The sequence below is a fragment of the Leuciscus leuciscus genome (assembly GCF_965113295.1).
Source record: "Leuciscus leuciscus genome assembly, chromosome: 11".
Lineage (NCBI taxonomy): Eukaryota > Metazoa > Chordata > Actinopteri > Cypriniformes > Leuciscidae > Leuciscus > Leuciscus leuciscus.
In genome coordinates, this window is record NC_138735.1 from 15,846,316 (window position 1) to 15,868,446 (window position 22,131).

The window sequence follows — 22,131 nt, forward strand, 5'->3', positions numbered from 1 at the left end:
GCGTCTTAAAGCTATGCAGCGTTGAGTGAACCTATGAAAGAGAACGTCTCTGGTTACTGATGTAACCTTTGTTCTCTGAATAGGGAACGAGACGCTGCGTTCGCTGGCAAGCTCCTCGCGCTGCCGACAAGCTTCTTTTTCGGCAGAGAAATCTGAGGAGCAGATGGCGCGCGCGCCTGTATAATGTGACGACGTAAGAGCGTCGGGGCGGCGCCCGCGCCATCAGCCAATAAATTGGCGTGATTCTATAAGGGCTTCAGACAATCGGCACACCCAGAGGGTGTTCCCACTGCGTCTTAAAGCTACGTAGCGTCTCGTTCCCTATTCAGAGAACATAGGTTACATCAGTAACCAGAGACGTTTCCACATCGTATCTCCTGCATGAGAAGACTTTCTTTATCAGTGGAAAGGGTGTAGTCTCAAAACTAAAGGTGATTGGTGCAGGGATGTTTTTGTAGGCCAACCTGGAAGTTAGCATCACCTTGGTTCCCTCAACAAAAACCCAATAGGATTTTTCCTGAAAGTTTGAGTTATCATAGTTTGCAAGAGCGTCGTAATAAACACAACAAGCCTGTGAAAGCGGACTAGTGAGTAGAAGAGTTTACCTGTTCAGCTGATGATGTGTAATGTCCCAGACAACCTCTGTAGTCACATTTAGCAACTTGTTAGTAACCACCTTTTATAAGGCAAGTAAACAGTTTTTTTTTAAATCATAAGAAGAAGACTGATGTATTTTATATTGTAGAAGAAAGCGTGAAAATATTTTGAGCCTGTGCTTTGAGCTTCACCACAGACCTTATTTCAGGCATTTAACCAAAACCCATAAAAAAATAAAAAAAGATTGACTTCAGGACGATGATAAAATACAAACTCGTTTCATTGTTTGTGTACACAGAGTTTACTAAAAATAAAGGTTTTGAACAGCTGTTGTTGTTTCCAGCCGCCGGCATTTTGACAGTCGAAAATAGTCGATCTCCGAATGTGAATGAACTGACTCTGAATTTTAGTATTGCTTCTTATATGAGCATCCTTTTTCAAATACAAGTTCAATATTGATTTTCACTAACAACAAAACAACAAATTATCCGTGAATTTATATGAAACCAAGCTTTAGGAGCTTTCCATCTTTACTCTTCTCCCTGTTACTTTGCATTCGGAGATCGACTATTTTTGACTGTCAAAATGCCGGCAGACACAGCTACAGTGAGTTGTTCAAAATCTTTCTTTTTAGTAAACTCTATGTACACAAACAATGTTCTCAATGCTCAAGTTCACGTGTAGAGCCCCTGGTGATACTTCGAGCAAAGTTTCATGTTGTGTTGAGCCTTCTTAGTGTTTTAAAAATAAAGATTTTTGATGCTATCATAGAAGTGCCCCAAGCACTCCCATTCAAAAGGCAATCTGACCCAAAATGAAAATACGGTCAAACTTAAAAGTGGCGTTTCCATTCTAATTATTCTTTTAAACGAAAGTTTGCCTTGGGTAGATTAACAAAAAGACCCTAGGTTGCATTTTGGCGAGAGTTACCCTTTAAAACAGGCAGAATGCTAGATCTAAAGAGTCATATAGCTGACAAAAATAATCGTAATTTTAATGTTTTTGGTCAAATTTCGATCCACGGCTAGTATGCATTACATGATTTTAATACACTTCGCTTCGGGGTGGGGTTTTGCTTCCAAGTCATTTACAAAAAAATGTGTAATGAACGCCTAGCTGTGAATTATCCCTTAAAGGTGCAGTATGTAATATTGACAGCTAGCGGTAGAAATGGGTACTGCAGTCCAAATAAATGGAGAGAGTTGTTTCCCTTCCCCCTCCTCCTCAGACTCAACGCGGGTTGATTGATTGAGGACACACAACAGGATCGAGCGCAATTGACAATGGAAGACATGGAGGCTTACACACATGTAAGTGGATGAGTTAATTTATCCGTGTTTTTATATGCTCCCATTCATAGAGATTTTTAGATGGATGCTGAAGCTTTTTAAGTCGGGTAGAATCTGTGATCTCGGACCCAGTTCGTTTGCTGGCTTCCATGGCTGCAATACGCTGTGTTTTCTGCCAAATGGCAACCCGGGGTGGAGAGACTGTAAGAATTGAGAAATTAGGAAATGCCGGACAGTCTGTTTGAAGAGCGACCAGACCCTGAGAGGACAAAGGACCTCTCTGGAAATTAACATTTGAACTAGCCCCGTGCACTATCGAGACGAAAGTTTCACCTCAGAGTCATCCTAATCTACATTTCATTCCCTCTTCCCTCATGTTTGGTATCATTTAAAATGTCACAGTGCGACTGGTACAAATGTCTCATTTCCAAATAAGTAAAACAAAAGGTAATAAGGTTTTTAAGAGTTTAAAGATAGCTGACATACAAAGATAGGCGATCTCCTGGCAAATGGTCACACACCCCCAAAAGGTGCAACCTCTGAATGCAAATTTCTTTTGTTAGTACATGTTTCCATGTGAAAGAGGTTTGTCTATATAATGAAATGCAGCCGATGATTCGGGGCCTTTTCTGTACTTCAGATTAGCCCGTGAGGCTGAGAGCGGCCAAAACTCTCAGCCTCATGTATATCTTATTGTTGGGTTTGCATCTCTTCTCATTTTCCAGAGTATTTGATGTTTTGTATCGATTATCTTTGAATTGATTATGAAATTGGCATGATACATTTACCTGACATAATAAATTGTTACATTTGATTATTCTAACTGGCATTATTTGCATTAGAGTTAAAAAGAATAGTCAAACATTCGCTCACATTTAATGATGCACAGATATCATTAAACCTTTTAATTTATGGAGTCAGATGAAATAACAAGAGAATACATATTCAAATGTATTGCATTTAATCAAAAAATACTTTGTCTCGAGAAAAGGACAGTAACACGTAAAGACCTTCCGCGCTGGTCGGATGCCGGTTTTGGACCGATCGAGCGCGAGTTTACAATACTATTGGGTAAATTGGCAGTGGGCAGGATCACACAGACCAAAACAAAAACCTACAAGGAACGCACATTTCAAAGTAATATAACTGGCTGTAGCATTGTTTTTCAGAGAAACAAGTATGTGAACTTATCACGTTTCCTAAATAATTGCAAACACATGATGTTATTTTTATACTTTAGTACAGTCAAAAAATTACATACAGCAGCTTTAAAGGGGTGGTATAATGCCCCTTTTCACAAGATGTAAAATACATATCTGATGTCCCCAGGCTGTGTATGTGAAGTTTAGCTCAAAATACCAGAGGTGGGACCAAGTCATTGTTTTCCAAGTCACAAGTCAGTTTCGAGTCTTTGCATTCAAGTCTCGAGTCAAGTCCAGAGTCAAGACAGACAAGTCCAAGTCAAGTCGCAAGTCCTCGAGTTTAAGCTTCAAGTCTTAAACAAGTCATTAGTGCTTTTTGCACAAAATAGTTTCTCAGTGTTAATTACTATAGTAAAGGAAATATATACTAATTTATATCAGGAAGGCTTTTAAAATATGTTCATGACTTAGCAGTTAAATTTCATGATTGCAATAAAATTTTCATTATTTCACTAAGGGCACCCATCTATCTCAGTTCAATTTAGGGATTGTTCTTAACGTGTGACAAAATGAGGAAAAGGCATTGAAAAAAAACAATTTTATTGGTTACAGAGTAACAAAGGCAAAATCATTTCATAGAAATAACTGCTACACATTTTGTAGGTGTGTGAGAAAGAATGTGTCTATGAGTGTATCTAAGCCATTATTTGGAACCTAAAATAAACCAAACAAGAAAAAACTAACTTTAGTTTTAAAACTCAACAAAATAAAAATTAATCGTGATTTGCTATACATTAAGTTTAAAATATTGAGTCCCTGGTTAAATTATTTTGTTAACGCGACAGTAATTGTAGAACATTCCTATTTCCATGGCAAAGTGAGTGTCACGTGATACTTTTTGGGGCTACGTGCCTGTCATTTTTACAAAACGTGAATCCATCCATTTCTCCCGAAAGACATGTAAGTGAGTGGCTGGTGAACAGGGAGAAGACTTTATAGTTCCCTATAGACTAAAATGTGCATTTGTTGTGAAAAAAAAACAAAACAAAAAAAGATTATTTGGTTGAAAACTGTCTGAACGTGTGATAAATGACAACTGACAAGCGCTGCTGAACTATGCAAACAAGTTTTGGCTCAGTGCCAAAGGTGTGAAAGCAGTAATCAGCGCTGTGATCATGCGTCAATGATACAGTGTTATACTACAGTGATTACAACTCTGATCTGTGGATTTAGAAGGTAGGTCAAGTCTCTCCAAGTCACAGGGCTCAAGTCCGAGTCGAGTCGCAAGTCATCTTTGATTATGTCAAGTCGAGTCGCATGACACACCCCTGCAAAATACCTCACAGATAATTTTTTACAGCATGTTAAAATTGTTCCTTTTTGAGGGTGAGCAAAAACGTGTCGTTTTGTGTGTCCCTTTAAAGCTGCAATAGGTAACTCTTGTAAAAATTATTTTTTTTACATATTTGTTAAAACTGTCATTATGTTCTGACAGTAGAATATGAGACAGATAATCTGTGAAAAAATCAAGCTCCTCTGGCTCCTCCCAGTGGTCCTATTGCCATTTGCAGAAATACACCGCTCCCGGTCAGAAACAACCAATCAGAGCCAGGAGGAATGTCTTAGCTCGTGTACGCGCTGATCACACCCCTCTCTTGCACAGCACGTACAGTTCATCGTTCAAAATCAAGATTGCCGGTGTGCCGCAGCTGTGCTAATGGCCAGAGGTGGGAGTAAGTCACACATGTGCAAGTCACAAGTAAGTCTCAAGTCTTAACCTTCAAGTCTCAAGCAAGTCCGAGTCAATTTTGTGAAAAGCAAGTCAAGTCAAGTCAAGTCACTGCTTTATGTCAAGCAAGTCAAGTCAAGTCATAGCTTGGGTCACAAGTCACTGGCAAGTCATACAAACGTTTGATGATTTCACTGAATTTATATATTAAAATAATTTAAAACTACATAAGCTGTGGACTATGGTTTTATTTGCAACATTTTTTTTTTAAATATGCATTTCCACATACAGCTGAGTGGTTACTACAATAAAAAATAAATAAACATTTCAAACTACATAGCCTAAAATGTAAATGTAACTGAAATTAGGCCAACATTAAAGCATGAAAAATAAATATGCCTCAAACATTGCAGAAGACCATTAAAAGGTATTAAACAATTCACAATTCAAGTATAATGGTTCCTATGCCACCAAATGGCATTCTTCAAACTGGCATCCCCTTTATGGAACATGAACACATCCCAACAAGTTAGATCTTTCCTTTTTAACAAAAGAATAACAAGAAAAAAACAGTAATAATTGAATTGACACAAAACTTGCACCTGTCAATCAGGTGGATTGACTATTGTACATTATTAATCTGTGTGAGTGAGTGATTTATTAATATTTGTGAATGAATGTGTGTGCATGTGTATGTGTGAAAAGTGTATTGTTTGCATGTCCATGGTTGTGTTTGACTGTGTGTGTGTGTGTGTGTGTGTGTGTGTGTGAGAGAGAGAGAGAGAGAGAGAGAGAGAGAGAGAGAGAGAGAGAGAGAGAGAGAGAGAGAGAGATTTGATTGAGTGTGATTGATTCATTAATATTTGTGAGTGAATGTGTGTGCGTGTGTATGAGTGAAGAGTGTATTGTTTGTTTGCATGTGTGCATGGTTGTGCTTGCAAGTTTGAATTTTTGTTTTGTGTATTTGTGTATGCATGGTTCGGTTCGAAAGTCTGTATGTTTTTTTTCTTTGTGTGTAGGTGTCTTTTTACAATCTTTTAGTGGTATTAACTAGCGATTTCTTTTTACTTACTCTATGCCCTATATACTAGCGGTATAAGCTAAACAGTTTTTAGAGATAAAACTCTTTACATTCAATTATCATGAAAACAAATCCCAGACAACGGTAGACTGTACCTATGCATTATTAATTATTATTAAATTACAGTTAGATTTTTTTTATATTTCTTTTAACATTCAAGGCAACCCTGGGATAGCAGACAAAATTGGTAGCATATAACTAGACAGTACAAAGGGATGCATGCAGGTAAGAAAAAACTGGAATATGGCATATTTTAACATATTTTAACCTGATTTTCATTTTCAAGAAAATTTGAATGTATGTAAGGGATTATTCAGATCATAAAAAAAAATCATTAATCCAAGGCACTCGAATATTATTAAAAATATATAGAAAGCCTTTATTTCATCATGGCTTTAATATTTTAAAAAAATGGGTGACAAGTACTTGCACAACTATGCGTTGTGGCTAATGAGCCTTTGTCAGGGTGTGTGACCAAAGCCCCTTTCACACAGAGATTCCAGAAAATACACGGATAAAGTGACCCAAGATTTGACCCGGGTTCGTTTGATTTAGGTTCATTCACACTGCCAGTCTGGCAGTGCCAGTGATTTCCCGGAATCAGAGATTGCGTTCACACACAACCCCTAAAGACATGTAATGTCTTAAGTTTGCTTATGAGCTGCGATCTCTCTCTCTCTCTCTCTCTCTCTCTCTCTCTCTCTCTGGAGAAACCACGCTTGTGCATTTTTTATTTTTTTCTCTGATTCATCATAAACTTGCGCATTACGTACCGTTTCACAGCTGGCGAACGATCCCGCGCTTCAGCGTCATCACTACGACACAGCATTATTACGGCTTTTGTCCACACAGCGCGCGTTCCTGCTGCGTCACGTGATTGTTGCGGTGCGTTCAAATACAGATATTTATTTTTAAAAAGACAAGTTATTTCGAGTCATTTACCTCAAGTCCGAGTCAAGTCTCAAGTCATGAATATCAAGTCAAAGTCAAGTCAAGTCTTTTATTAATATTTGTCAAGCAAGTCTCAAGTCCTAAAATTTGCGACTTAAGTCTGACTCGAGTCAAGTCATATGACTCGAGTCCCCCATCTCTGCTAATGGCGGACAAACAACCAAAACTTCCAATTTCTCGAGTGGCACCTGCTCATACAACAAAGACAGGTAAACGGAAAAAGACAGATGACAATAAACAATCGAAAAAGAAAGAATTAGAAATAGAGTAAATTCCTTGTCGGAGCCCATTGACTCAATGTCAAAACTCTATAGCCGCATAACATACAGATAAAATGTCACGCACTGTGCAAAGCAACAATTGAAACCTGCTAATACACTGGCTTGTCATGTTGCTGAAATAATGTACTAGCAAACCTTATTTAGCATTACATATCGCTAGAATAATTACTTACATACTTATATTATCTTACTAGCTATTTATAACTTATAGAAAGAGTGCAATGTTATAAAGTTACATTACATGTATTGCAAAATACGTAATGATTTGAGGACCAAGTTTGTAGTCAAAGTATGGGCAGGCCATAATCAATGTAAAGCATATTGTTGATGTTTCATCCCTACCAGTGAATGTGCGATAACTGTTTATCTGCCGTCATCGGTGACCCTGCTTACTAGCCTGCGCGTTCATGGCAGGCTCCGTTGTGGGGGAGGAGCTGTGGAGGGAGGGCTGTAGCGCAGCAGAGAGCGAGGAGGAGTGACCTGTAAGTTGTGCTTGTTCAAATTTTTCAGGCTAAGTCAACGTTTTCTAAAAACTCCCTACTGCAGCTTTAAATGCAAATGAGCTGTTGCTCCTGACACAGAGGGCGGAGCTTCAAGAGCTTGTGAGTGTTAGCAGCTCCGATTACCTCATGCAGACTAGCACTAAAATGTCAGAAACTGTTCGGACAATGATGGAGAGACTCAAGAAGAAGAAGTGACAACATGTAGAATGCAACAGGACATTAGTTGATAAATTTATGTTGCTGATGTGGAGTTAACTATCTTCAAGTATTTGAGTAGCATATTCTGTCATGATAATCTATAAATCGCTTGTGTGGGAACTGTTGTAAGATGCCTACAGAGCGACACTGCATGTGAAAAGACGGATGCGACAGCTTGAGCAGACTCTCAAATGTGCTCTACTGCAAAAACTCTTTCTCTTCTCAACATGGACTGCATGTTCCCAGGGGCGGGGTTTATGTACATTTTAGGGTTAGTGATGTCACTATCCCGGGAGGAATCTTGTGTAGTCCCTACCAGCCGTTTGTTGTAGTCCTCAAAAAACTTTTAAAAGCAAATATCTTCCTTTGTTTTGAACTTTGAGCGTTGTAACTTTGCAGATGTTGTTTATGCTCAAGCAGCAACATAACACACTAACTAAAGTTAAAAAAGTGAAATCATAATCAACCACCCCTTTAAAGGCTCTGTGTGTCTTCCTGTATTACAGGGGGTGGTCAGAGGTATAGGACATCACATCACTAAAACTATTTAAACCAACTAGCAGAATGAGACACCTTTAGAAACTTTGGGTTTCAGTTCCTTTTTTAAATTATTTTTACATGCAAATGTTAACATTTATCAATACAATCAAACAAACATTCATACATTACCTTTCCTTGTTTGATATGACCCTATAAACATTATTATTGAATTTGAGTTTATCTGCATATTTTTGTTTAATGGTTTCCATCCTCTTTGAACAACTGACAAACATAAGCACAGAATGAACAAAGGCTGATTGTAATATCTCGTCCTGTAGTGCTGCTGGGAGATCATCAAGAGTATGTCACGTCACTAAGTGTTTAAGAGATCTTGCATAAAGGAAGACATTTTCATGAACTTCTGCTTTTCTTTGACTGCACTGCTCTGAGGTAAGGCTTGTCTCTTGTGATTTTTTTGAAAGTATAAATCATAAGAAACATGTTGTAAACATTAAGTTCATGACAACACTTATTTATCTGATAAAGGGTAACACTTTATAAATATAGCTGCAAGCAGCCATTATCGGGGCCAAGCGCAAGAAGACGATAAGTCATGCCAACATGGCTGGGAGTGTCAGACCAAATGCAACTATGAGCAATTAAAGACATTTTTAAGATGGTCTTAGTCAAAATGGGTTAAAAAAATCATATGTACAGTCACTAACAATATGATTTAATGGTTTGTCACTTTTGACCAATAAGTGGCGCAGTAACGAAATTGATGTGGTGTGATCAGAGTGAGGAGAAATGTTAGAACTTTCCCACAAGCGGTTCTATGGGCTGCCATAGACTCCCAGAGCGGAAGAATAATAATAAGAATGCCAACGATTTCAATATGTGCCTATACGCATTCTGTGCTTGTCCCCTAATAACGTTCAGTTATAAGTCACTAATAAGTTATTGGTTAATGATTAACTTATAAATTACAAAACATGATTATACATTCATAACTGATTAATAAGTGATATGCTAACATTTTATGAATATTTTGTTAATTCATTCTTGTCATTTATAAATAATAAGTTAATGAACTAATCACTTACAAAACATGAATATGCATTCATAATTGATTAATAAGTAGTAACATTTTATGAATGTTTTGTCAATTCAATTATAAGTAATTTATAAATGATTAGTTAATGATGAGTGAATTATTTGCAAAACATGACTATAACATGAATAGTTTACACTTTAGATTAGGGGATGCAGAAAGCTTTATAAATTATGTATTAATACGTTCACACATCATCTATAACAGGTATTGAACACTTTGTAGTGTGTTCTGCAGTGTACATGTTGACTGGTGAGGTTGACTGGTTGACTGTGCACATGATGTGAGAATCGGTTCTGAGGTTCAGGTTATCACTAGATCCACACACTCCACACATAACTCGCGTCATTTATAAATGTTTATCCACTTCAAAACAAATAAATTACTCTTCTTCAAAATACTGCTTTAGCATACCTGCATGTTTGTGCTTTTGAACACAGACCAGCTTACAACATTCACGATACATCAATAAATCATATACTAATCAATTACTAATGGTTCGTTTATCATTTGTTAATGATTAACCATTGTTTATTGAGATAATGATATTAAAACAATGTTGACATTTATAAGTTATTAATAATGTATCAACTAATGACTTAATAACCATACTAATGATCTGTTTGATTTACTTAATCATTTAAAATCTTTTAAGATGACTTACAACACATTTGTAAATCGATGAACGTAGTCATTTTGTAAATGATCAGCTCATCATTAACTAATAATTTATAAATGACTTATAACTGAATTAACAAAACATTCATAAAATGTTAGCTCACCGCTTATTACTCATGTTAGGGGTTAACAGTTTAGGACCCAAGGACCAGATGTTTGAAAGAAGACCCGGAGTCAGAATTATAAAAAAATTAAGAAAAGTTTTACTGAAGATAGTTTGCAGTTTCATCAGCAGAAGTTCAGCTTCAAGACTCACACAGGAGATCGTAGGCCGCCCCGCTTACAGTTACAAAGATTACAGCAGTTATACCATTTCCAAGGTCTAAGCTACATCATTGCTTACAGGTTGAATGATTCTCACTGGCTAAGAAATAGATAAAAATAGTAATTTTCCACACATATACAGATAGACTGAAGCATATCTCCATAGATTATGCAGCTGACACTCAGACCCTGAAGTCAGGCACGTTGTGACCTTCCAGGTCGCAGATTTGGGTAGCTGGGTGCCAGCATGTCTCGAACAACAACTCAGTTGATCTCCAACAATGCCATTGGTTCCTTAACCTGTAACCAAGAAGACTAACACACACACCGACACACAGCTTTTTCAAGGTTATTTGGCCAGGCTCTAACTATAAACAGGAGAGTCCTCTCAAAACATCAAGATAATGCGTTCTTTCTCAAGGAGAGCTACACTTTAGTCTAAGTAAGGCTTTAACAAAGAAATGGTCCCTTAAACTATTGGCTTCAATGACCCCTATGTGTTTGAACATGTTGAAGACCTTTCTCAAACACAAAACATTTCCCTCTTTAATTTCTTGAAGCCGGGCTAAATAAGCAAGCACTGTTACTGCATTCAGATATCAAATCCTGACATTAAAGAATACATGAAAAGAATATTTCAGTGATCACACTGGTAACTTCTATAATTAAGTAAAATCTCCAGAGAAGTCATTCAACTCATTTGATATTTAGAAGGAAAAATATTGATTAATACCTTGATTATAATCAATCATTACATATACATTGAAGCAGCAGTGGATTCAAATCCACCCCCTTCACTCAATTATGAACGAATAGTCATGTTTTGTTAATAAGTTCATCATTAACTCATAATTTACAAATGACTTATAACTGAATTAACAAAACAATCAATACATTTTAGCATATCACTTATTAATCATTTATGAACGTTTATTCATGTTTTGTAAATGATTAGTTCATCACTAATAACTACAAGTGACTTATAACTGAACGTTATTAAGATATTAGCCATGGGAGAGTCTGCAGTGACTGTTAACTTTCTTTAAATCTCTTTAGTTAAACACAGTAATAACACTCAAGCTGAAGGTACAATTCATTGCTCACAGTTGTGGACAGAGAAAAAAAAAATGTTGTGGTTTTTTTTTGGGGGGGGGGGGGGGTTTGGCACACAAGTATTTAGGTTATTTCCTGTTTGTGTCAGAGCTCCAGTGATGTCTGTGTTCCATATCATGTCCTTCATCATCATCATCATCAGTTCTGTGTTTCTACACACTCACTCAGGTTGGTCCATATTACACTCATATTTATTTTTTATTTTAAACAGTCACATTCAGCAGAACCACAACTGATATAATACACAAGAGATTAAATGCAGGCTTGTGATTGGCAAAGGACAAAAAAAATTATCGAGCAAAGACCGTTAAAGCATATGACTGGAGAAGACTTTAAATACAGGACACAAGTCATATGTCATAATTACTTTTATGGTGCTGTTTTGTCCTTTTTGGAGCTTGACTTTCCTATTTCACTGTACTCTTTTGTTGTAAGCAAGAGCAGGGTGAAAATAATCTTTAAAATCTTTATTTAAAAAAAATATTAATATTTGACCTCTCTAAGGTTTAAATTATAATGCTCTAATGTGTTTTTATGTTTCAGCTGATGATGATATCTACTCTGTAGTGATGCCTGAGACAGTAACAGCTCTGACAGGCTCTTGTGTGCAGATTCCTTGTACATTCACCATCTCCAATTTTGAGGACAAACGTATCAAGACAAAATCTATGAATGGGATCTGGCTAAAAAAGAAATCACATTTTGCTGATGACGACAGTTGTATAGCTTTTAATAGCAGCAAAAACATCATAAGAGGATTTAGTGACATACAGATGACTGGAAATCTCAGTGAGAGGAACTGCACAACTGTCTTCTATAACATCATGATGAATCATTCAGATCTTTACTACTTTAGACTGGAAATGGAGCCAAATGTGTTCAGAGCAACGTTTAACCCCGATACAGATGATTCAAGAAAGACTATGAGGATCACTGTCAAAGGTAAACGTCATCTCTATTGTCTTTAACATACAGGTTCTTATGCTTTCCTTCACTTGTAAGTCATTTGATAAACTTAATAAATAAATACATTTAAATGTAAATATTATTCACATAATTAACTTTCATCACTAAGAACAGCTTCTTAATGATGAGCTACAATAATTTATTTCTGTAGATTCACCACAACCTCCTGAACTTAAACCCACTGATCTGAAAGTGATGGAGAACACAACAGTCAGTCTGAGCTGCTCTGCTGAAGCCCCCTGCCCCAAACAACCTCCTACAATATCCTGGTCCAACATCCCTGAATCTGCCCACATTACAACACAGTTAAAGGAGAAACCTGATAAAACCCAGTCAGTGTTTTCACACATGACCTTCAAAGCTTCATACATGGATCACAGAAAGAACATCTCCTGCAATGTTACATATCCAAGAAAAACATCTAAAGACTCATCTGTGGAGACCACCGTGATGCTACAAGTCCGGTGTAAGAGAGACTGCTTACTTCCTTTAACATAGCCCTGTGCGTGCTTAAATTCACAAAGTGCTGCTTAAACAGTATTTGGTGTTTAGCTTCCTAGAAATGTCTAATGCACAGGTGTTTTAATGCTTTTCCTATTTATGTGCTTGTGTTTCTGTCAAAGTTTCTCCAAAAGAAACTCGCATCACCGTCGATCCATCTGCTTCAGTCTCTGTTGGCACTAATGTGACTTTGACCTGCAAAAGCAAAGCTAGTCCATCAAGAGAGATGAACTACATCTGGTACAAACATGGACAGGAGATGCCAATAGCCCAGGGAAAGCAGATTACCTTCACTGGAACTCAAAATAATGCAGGATGGTATTCCTGCACTGCACAGAATAAACTTGGAAAACAGTCATCAGCAGAGATCCAGCTCACAGTTGAAGGTGAGTTTACACAGTCTACATGTAAAGAACAAGGTCATTTACAGATTAAAGGCAATGAAGATTATACTGAAATACAACATTCTGGTGGAATTAAAAGTGTTTCACATCCTATAGGACAAGATGGACACTTTAAGCCTCTGATTGCTGGTTGTGTGGGAGGAATTGTGGCAGTTCTCACGCTCTCTGCTCTTGGGTTTTGTGCAAGGTAAATTAAGTAACACTTTCAGTTCTCTTACGAGAGGTCTCTCGTACTTGCGTAAGAATATCTTACGCTAAGGGAAAACTTCTTTTCCTCGAGATATTGAAGCCAAAAATTATCCTTAATTTTGCAATAATGTAAAACGCATTGCAGCAGCATGCAGACATGGGTGAGACAGCTCGCGCGCCCATTGGCTGCTCTGCGGCAACTGCACCAGCCTATCGATAGAGGCTCCTCATGACGTCAGAACCAATGAGGGCGCTTCGCGCCCATTACGTCATGTCCCGCCGAAATCGGGTGGGGCCAGGGCTATAAATACGGCCCAGAGAGGCTGGTTTGGTCAGTTTTTCATCTCTTCAGCGGGCTCACGCATCGCTGGATCCTGAGAGGAAGCCGAAGAACCTTCTCCGCAAAATGGACGAGGAAGGACCGGAAGCTGTGAATTTAACGGATTTAAGGAGCGCGACGGATCTCGCCCTTCGCGCCACAAAATCCGCCACGCAGGCCATGGGGCGGAACATGGCTTCTCTCACCGTGGCTGAGAGACACTTATGGCTAACGCTCTCGGAGATGCCGGACTCGGAGCGCTCCGCGTTTCTCGACGCCCCCGTCTCCCCCGCTGGCCTCTTCGGATCTTCTGTCAAGGATTTCGCAGACAGATTCGCCGAGGTTCAGAAGACATCGCAGGCCATGAAACATTTCCTGCCCAAGCGCTCGAGCTCCGCAGCAGGTCGCTCTAAACAGCCGTCTGCTCGCAGCTCCCAGCCGCAACCCTCAGCTGCCGCCGCCCCACAGCGCCGACAGACCAGGGATCAGAGACCGCGCTCTCGCTCCGCCGGCCGCCGCCCCCCGCCGCGTGGGCCATGGCCAAAGATTGAGTTAAAGCCCGAGGCCTCTAAGTCTTCCTAGCCAGTTTACGGAAGCGACGGTGTTCAAGTCCCGCTGCGGCCGGACTTCCACCAAAGATTTTTGCTCGTTCAGTTCCAGTAATTGTGACTGTTCCAGCTTATTCAGCAACAAACAAGTCGGCAGTACAGCCCGCTTGCCTGCACACAAACGCCGTTTTTACGGCGACCCAGATAAATCCCAAAAAGAGTGTATTTTCTGGTATTCCGGCCACGGCCGATGGTGTTATGAGTGTAGTAAAAATGCCCACTGCCCAGTGCCCATTCCTACACACAGACACTGCCCGCCACACACGGCCCGCACAAATGAAATCGACTTGTGTCGGTTGTGCACCAAATGTAGTGATTGTGCCCACGTCCCAGTGCCCGCAAACACTACACGCTACATGTCTCACGGTTTCTGTAAAAACGAAACCAACGCACATACAGTCTGCACAAACAGACGGTGTTCTCAGCGCTATGCATGGGCCCGTTGTCCCGCGCCCGCATTCGCTCACAGACATATTAAACCCCACGGGGTTCACCACGCTCACTCTCTCTCAGCACACAGCTGCAGGAGAACTGAGCGCGGGCAGACTGCCCGCTGTGATCAGCGCGCCCCCAGTCTCGCACGCTGCAAACGCGGCGCTCATGTTACAGCACACTGTTTCTCTCCGCTCGCCACTTGGCCGCGATCAGAGCCCAGATATCATTCAACCCCTAGCCACTCACGCGAAAGCGTGGGCAGAGCTCCCCGGGGTATCGAAGTGGGTGCTGAGCATTATAGAAAGAGGCTATTCGCTACAGTTTGGTCGACGCCCGCAACGCAAAGCGGCGCGAATCGAAACTACGGTGAAAAAGGAAGTAGCACACCTACTTCGAGCCGAAATAGCGAAGTTACTGAGCAAAGGGGCTATAGAACCCTTATCACAAGCTCAGAGCGAAGGGGGCATGTACAGCAGATATTTTCTGGTACCCAAGAAAGACGAGGGTCTCAGACCCATTCTAGATCTAAGACGACTAAACAAAGCACTTCTGAAACGACGGTTCAGAATGCTCACGACCAAGAAAATCCTCTCGCAAATTTGCCAAGGGGACTGGTTCATGTCGATAGATCTGAAAGACGCCTATTTTCAAAATAGCGTCACGTCACAGGCGATTTTTGAGATTCGCCTTCGAGGGCCAGGCATATCAGTACACAGTCCTTCCATTTGGCCTTTCCCTGGCACCTCGCGTATTCACGATGTGCATGGATGCAGCGCTCGCACCCCTCAGGCTCCGAGGCATACGAGTGCTGAATTATTTGGACGATTGGCTGGTTCTAGCTCGATCACAGTCGGAGCTCATAGAACACAGGACCATATTACTCGATCACCTCGAGAATTTAGGTCTCACAGTCAATTGGGCGAAGAGTTCGCTGTCTCCCAGTCAGAAAATATCTTTTCTGGGCACAGATCTGGACTCGCTGTCTATGACAGCACAGCTGTCGCCGCAGCACAGACTAAGCATTCAGCGCATGACAGAGATTTTTCGCCACGGCGCTTTGGTCCCGCTCAAAAAATTTCAAAGGATGCTGGGTCTCATGGCTTCAGCATCCTCAGTGCTTCAGCTGGGTCTGCTTCGCATGCGCCCGCTGCAGTACTGGCTGAAAGCGCGCGCGCCGCGCAGAGCTTGGACCTCCGGTCTCGCGCGCCTCAAGGTCGATCAGAAATGCGTCACAGCTCTGAAACCTTGGACAGTGACCGACTGGTACCGGTCAGGTGTAAGCCTGGGGACTTCCTCGAGTGTGAAGGTGGTGTCTACGGACGCCTCAACCTCGGGATGGGGAGCGCTGCTCGAGGGCAGACCGTTATTCGGCCAGTGGTCGGAACGGGAAAAGCTTCTGCATATAAACTGCCTGGAAATGATGGCAGTCGACAACGCGCTGAGGCGCTTTTGTCCCCAGATAAAAAGACACCACGTCTTGGTCCGTTCGGACAACATGTCAGTGGTGGCTTATATAAATCACCAAGGAGGTATCAGATCCAGAATCCTTCACAGGCTGACGGAACGCCTCCTGGTCTGGGCTCAGCACAATCTGCGCTCGCTCAGGGCAGCGCATGTGCCCGGCCATCTGAATGTGGGACCAGACAGACTGTCCAGAAACAATCTTCCGACAGGAGAATGGTCTTTACATCCACAGACAGTCAAAATGCTATGGAGGACATTTGGCAGAGCGGAAATAGACCTATTTGCGTCTCAAGAGAACGCTCATTGTCAGGAATTCTTCTCCAAGAGCAGGGATGCGCTGGCTCACGTCTGGCTCCGCTGCCCGCTCTACGCGTTTCCCCCTGTCACGCTCCTACCCCAGGTGTTAGAGCGAATCAGGGAGAGCGGATGCCCAGTGCTACTCGTCGCCCCATTTTGGACAAACCAAGTCTGGTTTCCAGTCCTGATGCAGCTGACGAGTACCGCCCCGTGGCCGATACCGGTGAGGAGGGATCTCCTCTCGCAGGCGAACGGCTCGATCTGGCATCCTCGCCCGGAGCTTTGGTCCCTACATGTGTGGGCCATCAACGGGTACCCGTTAACCTCCCAGCGGGAGTGTTAAACACGATCACGCAGGCTGGAGACTCCATCTACGAGGCGGCTCTATTCCTCAAAATGGTCTGTGTTCACTAGCTGGTGTACAGCGAGTGGCACTTCACCCTCACGCTGTGGGGTGCCGGAGGTTCTCTCCTTTTTACAAGAGCTTCTGGATAAGGGCAGAACCCCATCCACGCTCAGAGTTTATGTGGCGGCCATAGCAGCGCTCGCTGAACCACCGCTTGGCCAGTCATTAGGAAGGAACGATCTGGTCATTCGCTTCCTTAGAGGAGCTAAGAGGCTGAACCCTCCCAGACCACCCTCAGTTCCCGTTTGGGACCTTTCCACGGTTCTGGAAGCCATGAAAGGTGCCCCATTCGAGCCAATACAGTCAATAGACCTGAAACTCTTGTCTTTCAAAACAGTGTTTCTTCTGGCTCTCGCTTCAGTGAAGCGCATAGGGGATTTTCAAGCGCTCTCAGTAAGCGCGACGTGCATGGAGTTTGGACCGAATGACTCGAGGGTCATACTCAAACCAAAGCACGGATATGTTCCTAAATCCCTCAATACACCGTTTAGGGCACAGGTGATCTCCCTGTTGGCCCTGCCGGTATCTGAAGAGGAAGGGGACGCAGGCTTCCTTTGCCCGGTTAGGGCGTTAAGGGCCTATGTGTCTCGCTCATCTGTTTTCAGACAGACAGAGCAGCTCTTTGTTTTGTTCAGCGGACGTTCTAAGGGACTAGCTGCGTCAAAACAGAGTCTATCCAGATGGATAGTTGATGCTATAGCGCTAGCTTACACATCCAGGGGCCTGCAATGCCCGATAGGTGTCAAAGCGCACTCCACAAGAGGCATGGCCTCGTCGTGGGCTTGGTCCAGTGGGATTGCCTTGCAAGATATCTGTATGGCGGCAGGCTGGGCCTCCCCGTCTACATTTATAAGGTTTTATAACCTCGAGGTTCCCGCTTTGCAAGCTAGGTTGCTCTCGGTTTAATTTTTCAGTATTGCCCGCCCGATGCGATCGGCTCGGGATGCTGAAACTGCTAGAGCGCCGATCACTGATCGCCTATATACTTCTGTGGGCAGTACGTAAGTCCCCCATATTTACCAGTCCAGGCTGAGTTCGCCCTGGCTGTGTGGAACACTTGATATAGCATGCTCTTTTCAGAGCTCAATATTACAGGAATGATGCTATTCTAGCCCCTCTTCCCGGATTCTCTGTGAGTCCCTTGTGATTAGGCACTGTATGAGCCCCGGGCACCTGCCCTTGGGACTTTAGTGTTATATCTCAAGCACGCACGGCATTTTACATTGTGTTCCCCTAGCGTAAGATATTCTTACGCAAGTACGAGAGACCTCTCGTAAGAGAACGTACTCGGTTACTAACGTAACCTCGGTTCTCTCTAGAAGAGGGAACGAGTACTTGCGTATCTTGCCGTGCATGCGTCATGTTCTGATTCGCTTCAGCGATGAAAAACTGACCAAACCAGCCTCTCTGGGCCGTATTTATAGCCCTGGCCCCACCCGATTTCGGCGGGACATGACGTAATGGGCGCGAAGCGCCCTCATTGGTTCTGACGTCATGAGGAGCCTCTATCGATAGGCTGGTGCAGTTGCCGCAGAGCAGCCAATGGGCGCGCGAGCTGTCTCGCCCATGTCTGCATGCTGCTGCAATGCGTTTTACATTATTGCAAAATTAAGGATAATTTTTGGCTTCAATATCTCGAGGAAAAGAGGTTTTCCCTTAGCGTAAGATATTCTTACGCAAGTACTCGTTCCCTCTTCTAGAGAGAACCGAGGTTACGTTAGTAACCGAGTACGTTACTTAATCATCGCTGAAGTCATTTTGAAAGAGCCAGTTTTAAGATGTACTCAGCATTGTGCTTGTGTTAGTTTAAGCCTCATTCACTGTTATGAGAGTTGCTAGTGTTTGACTTCATACAGTGATCAGATCAGCTATTAAAGCACTTCTGTTTAAGCAGCACTTTGTGCATTTAAGTACACACAGGGCTATGTTAAAGGAAGTAAGCAGTCTAATCTCTTACACAGGACTTGTAGTATCACGGTGGTCTCCACAGTTGAGTCTTTAGATGTTTTTCTTGGATATGTAGCAGTGCAGGAGATGTTCTTTCTGTGATCCATGTATGAAGCTTTGAAGGTCATGTGTGAAAACACTGACTGGGTTTTCTCAGGTTTCTCCTGTAACTGTGTTGTAATGTGGGCAGATTCAGGGATGTTGGACCAGGATATTGTAGGAGGTTGTTTGGGGCAGGGGGCTTCAGCAGAGCAGCTCAGACTGACTGTTGTGTTCTCCATCACTTCTTTCAGATCAGTGGGTTTAAGTTCAGGAGGTTGTGGTGAATCTACAGAAATAAATGATTGTAGCTCATCATTAAGAAGCTGTTCTTAGTGATGTTTGTTAATTAATTAAATAATATTTACATTTAAATGTATTCATTTATTAAAATGATCAAGTGACTTACAAGTCACTTGATCAGTTTTCAGTTTAATTATTAATTTCCTCTCACAGGACCAGGATAAAGACACACAGGGGAGACATTGTTGGAGACAAAGATTCCTTGCATCAGGTTTTTGAACTTCCTCAAACACCAGTCAGTTCACACCACTGCACAAACAACCACACAACCATTTTTATAGATCATGGTCATTGCTATAAAGCAGATGCTCTCAATTCTGGTCCTGCACATTCTGTATGCCTCTCTTAATAATATATTTCTAATGCACATCTAATAGAACTAAATTCAATTTATTTTCAAATTAAATCGCATAGTTCAGTCATGAAACTCTAGATGGTCCAGGCTGATAGGTCCTTTACATGCAATTTCTAGCAAACACATAATTTACTACAGTAGCACAAACTGATTGGCCTTGAGCTTGCTAGCTTGCTCATCATTTAAATAGTCTGGTTACACCTTATTTTGCAAGGTGGAAGTAAGCTATTTCCTGTGAATGTGCAAGACTTCTAATTCATAAATAGCTAGAAGAATAACAAAGTGCAGTAAACGGTAAATGTTTTATTCATATATAGCATGTCTATGTATCTATTAGCAGTAGCAAGTCCATACTCTACAGCAGCGTGCTTAGCAGTTCTAGTCAGTTAAAACCAAATACATGAACATAGTCATAACCATTAACTATTCCTAGAGTTGTCATGTTTGAAATGCTGGTATATTATACACCAAATGTTTTTGTTTAAATTTTTAGGCACAGGACGAAACTATTGACAGGAATTCCATATACGATGATGTCCACACCGTAACCACCCAGGACAACAAGATCTCTGATGATTATAGTGTGTGTGAGTTCATTACTCAGTCCGACCACAATAGAGGAAAAGACCAAACTGAAGAAGACAACCATGAAAGAGGTTCAGATGTAGTATATGCTCAGGTCCACATGATACACAAAAAACCAAAAGCCATTAGTGTTGTGCCAGAGAACATTTATGCTCAGGTGAAAAAATAATTTTTTACATCTCATAGCAAAAAAAGGACAGTTTTATTTCTTTATGCTTATATATGCTAGGCTATATGTCTTCTCATGTGAACAAATATATTCCTATTTTAGCTTTATATTTTCTGATGAATAAAAGTATATCATTAAAAACAATGAGTGACTGCATTTCTCTCTATTTTCATGGGGTGGGGGTGGGGTGTTCTGTTGTTGCATTTCTTTAAAGAAATTATAATTAGTAGAGATGTGCTATAGGCCTATTTTAGAAAGGCTTTGTTTTTTTAATTGTTAACGTCCTATTAGTTAAATCAGTCAGTTAATTATAGTTAATTCAGAGTCAAAGAAGATTAAAAAAAAATGCATAACGGCCTACTTGTACAATTGGTTAACATAGGCTACTTCTGTGGTTTAAGACTGCTAGCTAAAAATAAACGGAGAGGAAAATCCTCTTTACTGGAGAAATCATACAGATGTAAGCTATGTGGTAAGTTAGAACAGAGAGAGTAAGTTTTCACTATACTTTAGACTTTAGTCATGATTAAAAATGTGTTCTTCAGTATGTTTATGTGAGGCTGCCTGAGATGTTGCAAGCTAGCTAAAATCGTAAGCATGTAGCAGTAGCACGTCGTTACTCTAAAAGTGCATGAAAAGTGCATTTTACAAAATTCTTTTACAAAGGCTTAGCCCCCCTATATTTCCCAGAAAAAAGTCCTGTTTGATGACATTACACTGGGGTGTTTTGCAATGTCACGTCATGAAACATGTTAAAAGGCTGTTGGCACAAAGAGGACAGTTTTAGGCACTTCTGCTTCTTATAAGGGAAACTACTTTGCTGAGGTAAGAATTTTTACAGATTTTAATCTTTTACCTCTCTTTCGCACACAATACATTTTTATGTCTTATGTGGGCTATAATTTGATCACCAACATGTTCATTATTTCACAGTTTAGCTACACATTATCTGTAAATAACAGAAAAAGTGAGATCTGAGTTGCTATAGTGGTGAGAGTTTGCGGTAGCTGACTGTGAGTTCCTGTGAGTTTTACTAAATTAAGTAACTGTTCCAGGAATTAATCGAAAAAAAATTTGTTTGTGACAATGAGGAAATAATTTGGTATAATTTTTTTTTTTTTTGTATTTATGAAGTTAAGTGAATAAAAATAATTTATGTTTGTCTGCAGCTCAAATCTATCACTTTTGCCCATGTTACCAAATGCAGTCAGGCTGATGGAATCAGATCAAATATATAGTAATAAATTGTAATTTTGATGTTACGACATAAAGCATTTTTTTTATCTTATTCAACATGAATATTTACTGTGGATGAATAAAAGAAGTTAACAATCAATACAACAGAATACATGTATCTGTGTGAGTCTAGCAGTGAAAATATAGTAACTCATTGTTCTATATCATCATTGAAATTAACAAATGTTGTATATGTGATGAAGTGTAACTGTGATGGTGTTGTGGACTAATTTGTCATTATTGTTGAGTCCAATGTCATCCTCGCCACAAACCCTGATGGCAGGAATCCAGATAACTTCCTTCATTTTCATCAGCTCTGTATTAATACATACTTGCTCAGGTAGGTAGATCTTTGCTGTCATTATGAATGAGCATGAGTATTATTATAATGTGCATTAATAGAAATTTAAACCCAAATGCTCAAATCTCTAGCTTGACTAATGTGTTTTTATGTTTCAGCTGATAATATCTACTCTGCAGTGATGCCTGAG

At 40.7% G+C, this 22,131-nt stretch overlaps 2 protein-coding genes across 2 annotated transcripts in view; both read left to right on the forward strand.

Moving 5' to 3' along the window:
• The window catches only part of LOC309509900 (sialic acid-binding Ig-like lectin 13), a 94,963-nt gene extending 74,395 nt beyond the window's left edge, over positions 1-20,568 (forward strand). Inside the window, exons 2-7 of the mRNA XM_082184884.1 lie at positions 11,961-12,359; positions 12,535-12,849; positions 13,007-13,270; positions 13,385-13,475; positions 19,449-19,530; positions 20,144-20,568. Coding sequence (XP_082041010.1) covers positions 11,961-12,359; positions 12,535-12,849; positions 13,007-13,270; positions 13,385-13,475; positions 19,449-19,530; positions 20,144-20,404 — 1,412 coding nt within the window. The 3' untranslated portion in view covers positions 20,405-20,568. The remainder of the gene's footprint in view (positions 1-11,960; positions 12,360-12,534; positions 12,850-13,006; positions 13,271-13,384; positions 13,476-19,448; positions 19,531-20,143) is intronic.
• The window catches only part of LOC309509902 (sialic acid-binding Ig-like lectin 13), an 88,620-nt gene continuing 75,176 nt past the window's right edge, over positions 8,688-22,131 (forward strand). The window contains exon 1 of the mRNA XM_082184891.1: positions 8,688-8,701. The gene's annotated coding sequence lies outside the window, so the exon portion shown is untranslated. The remainder of the gene's footprint in view (positions 8,702-22,131) is intronic.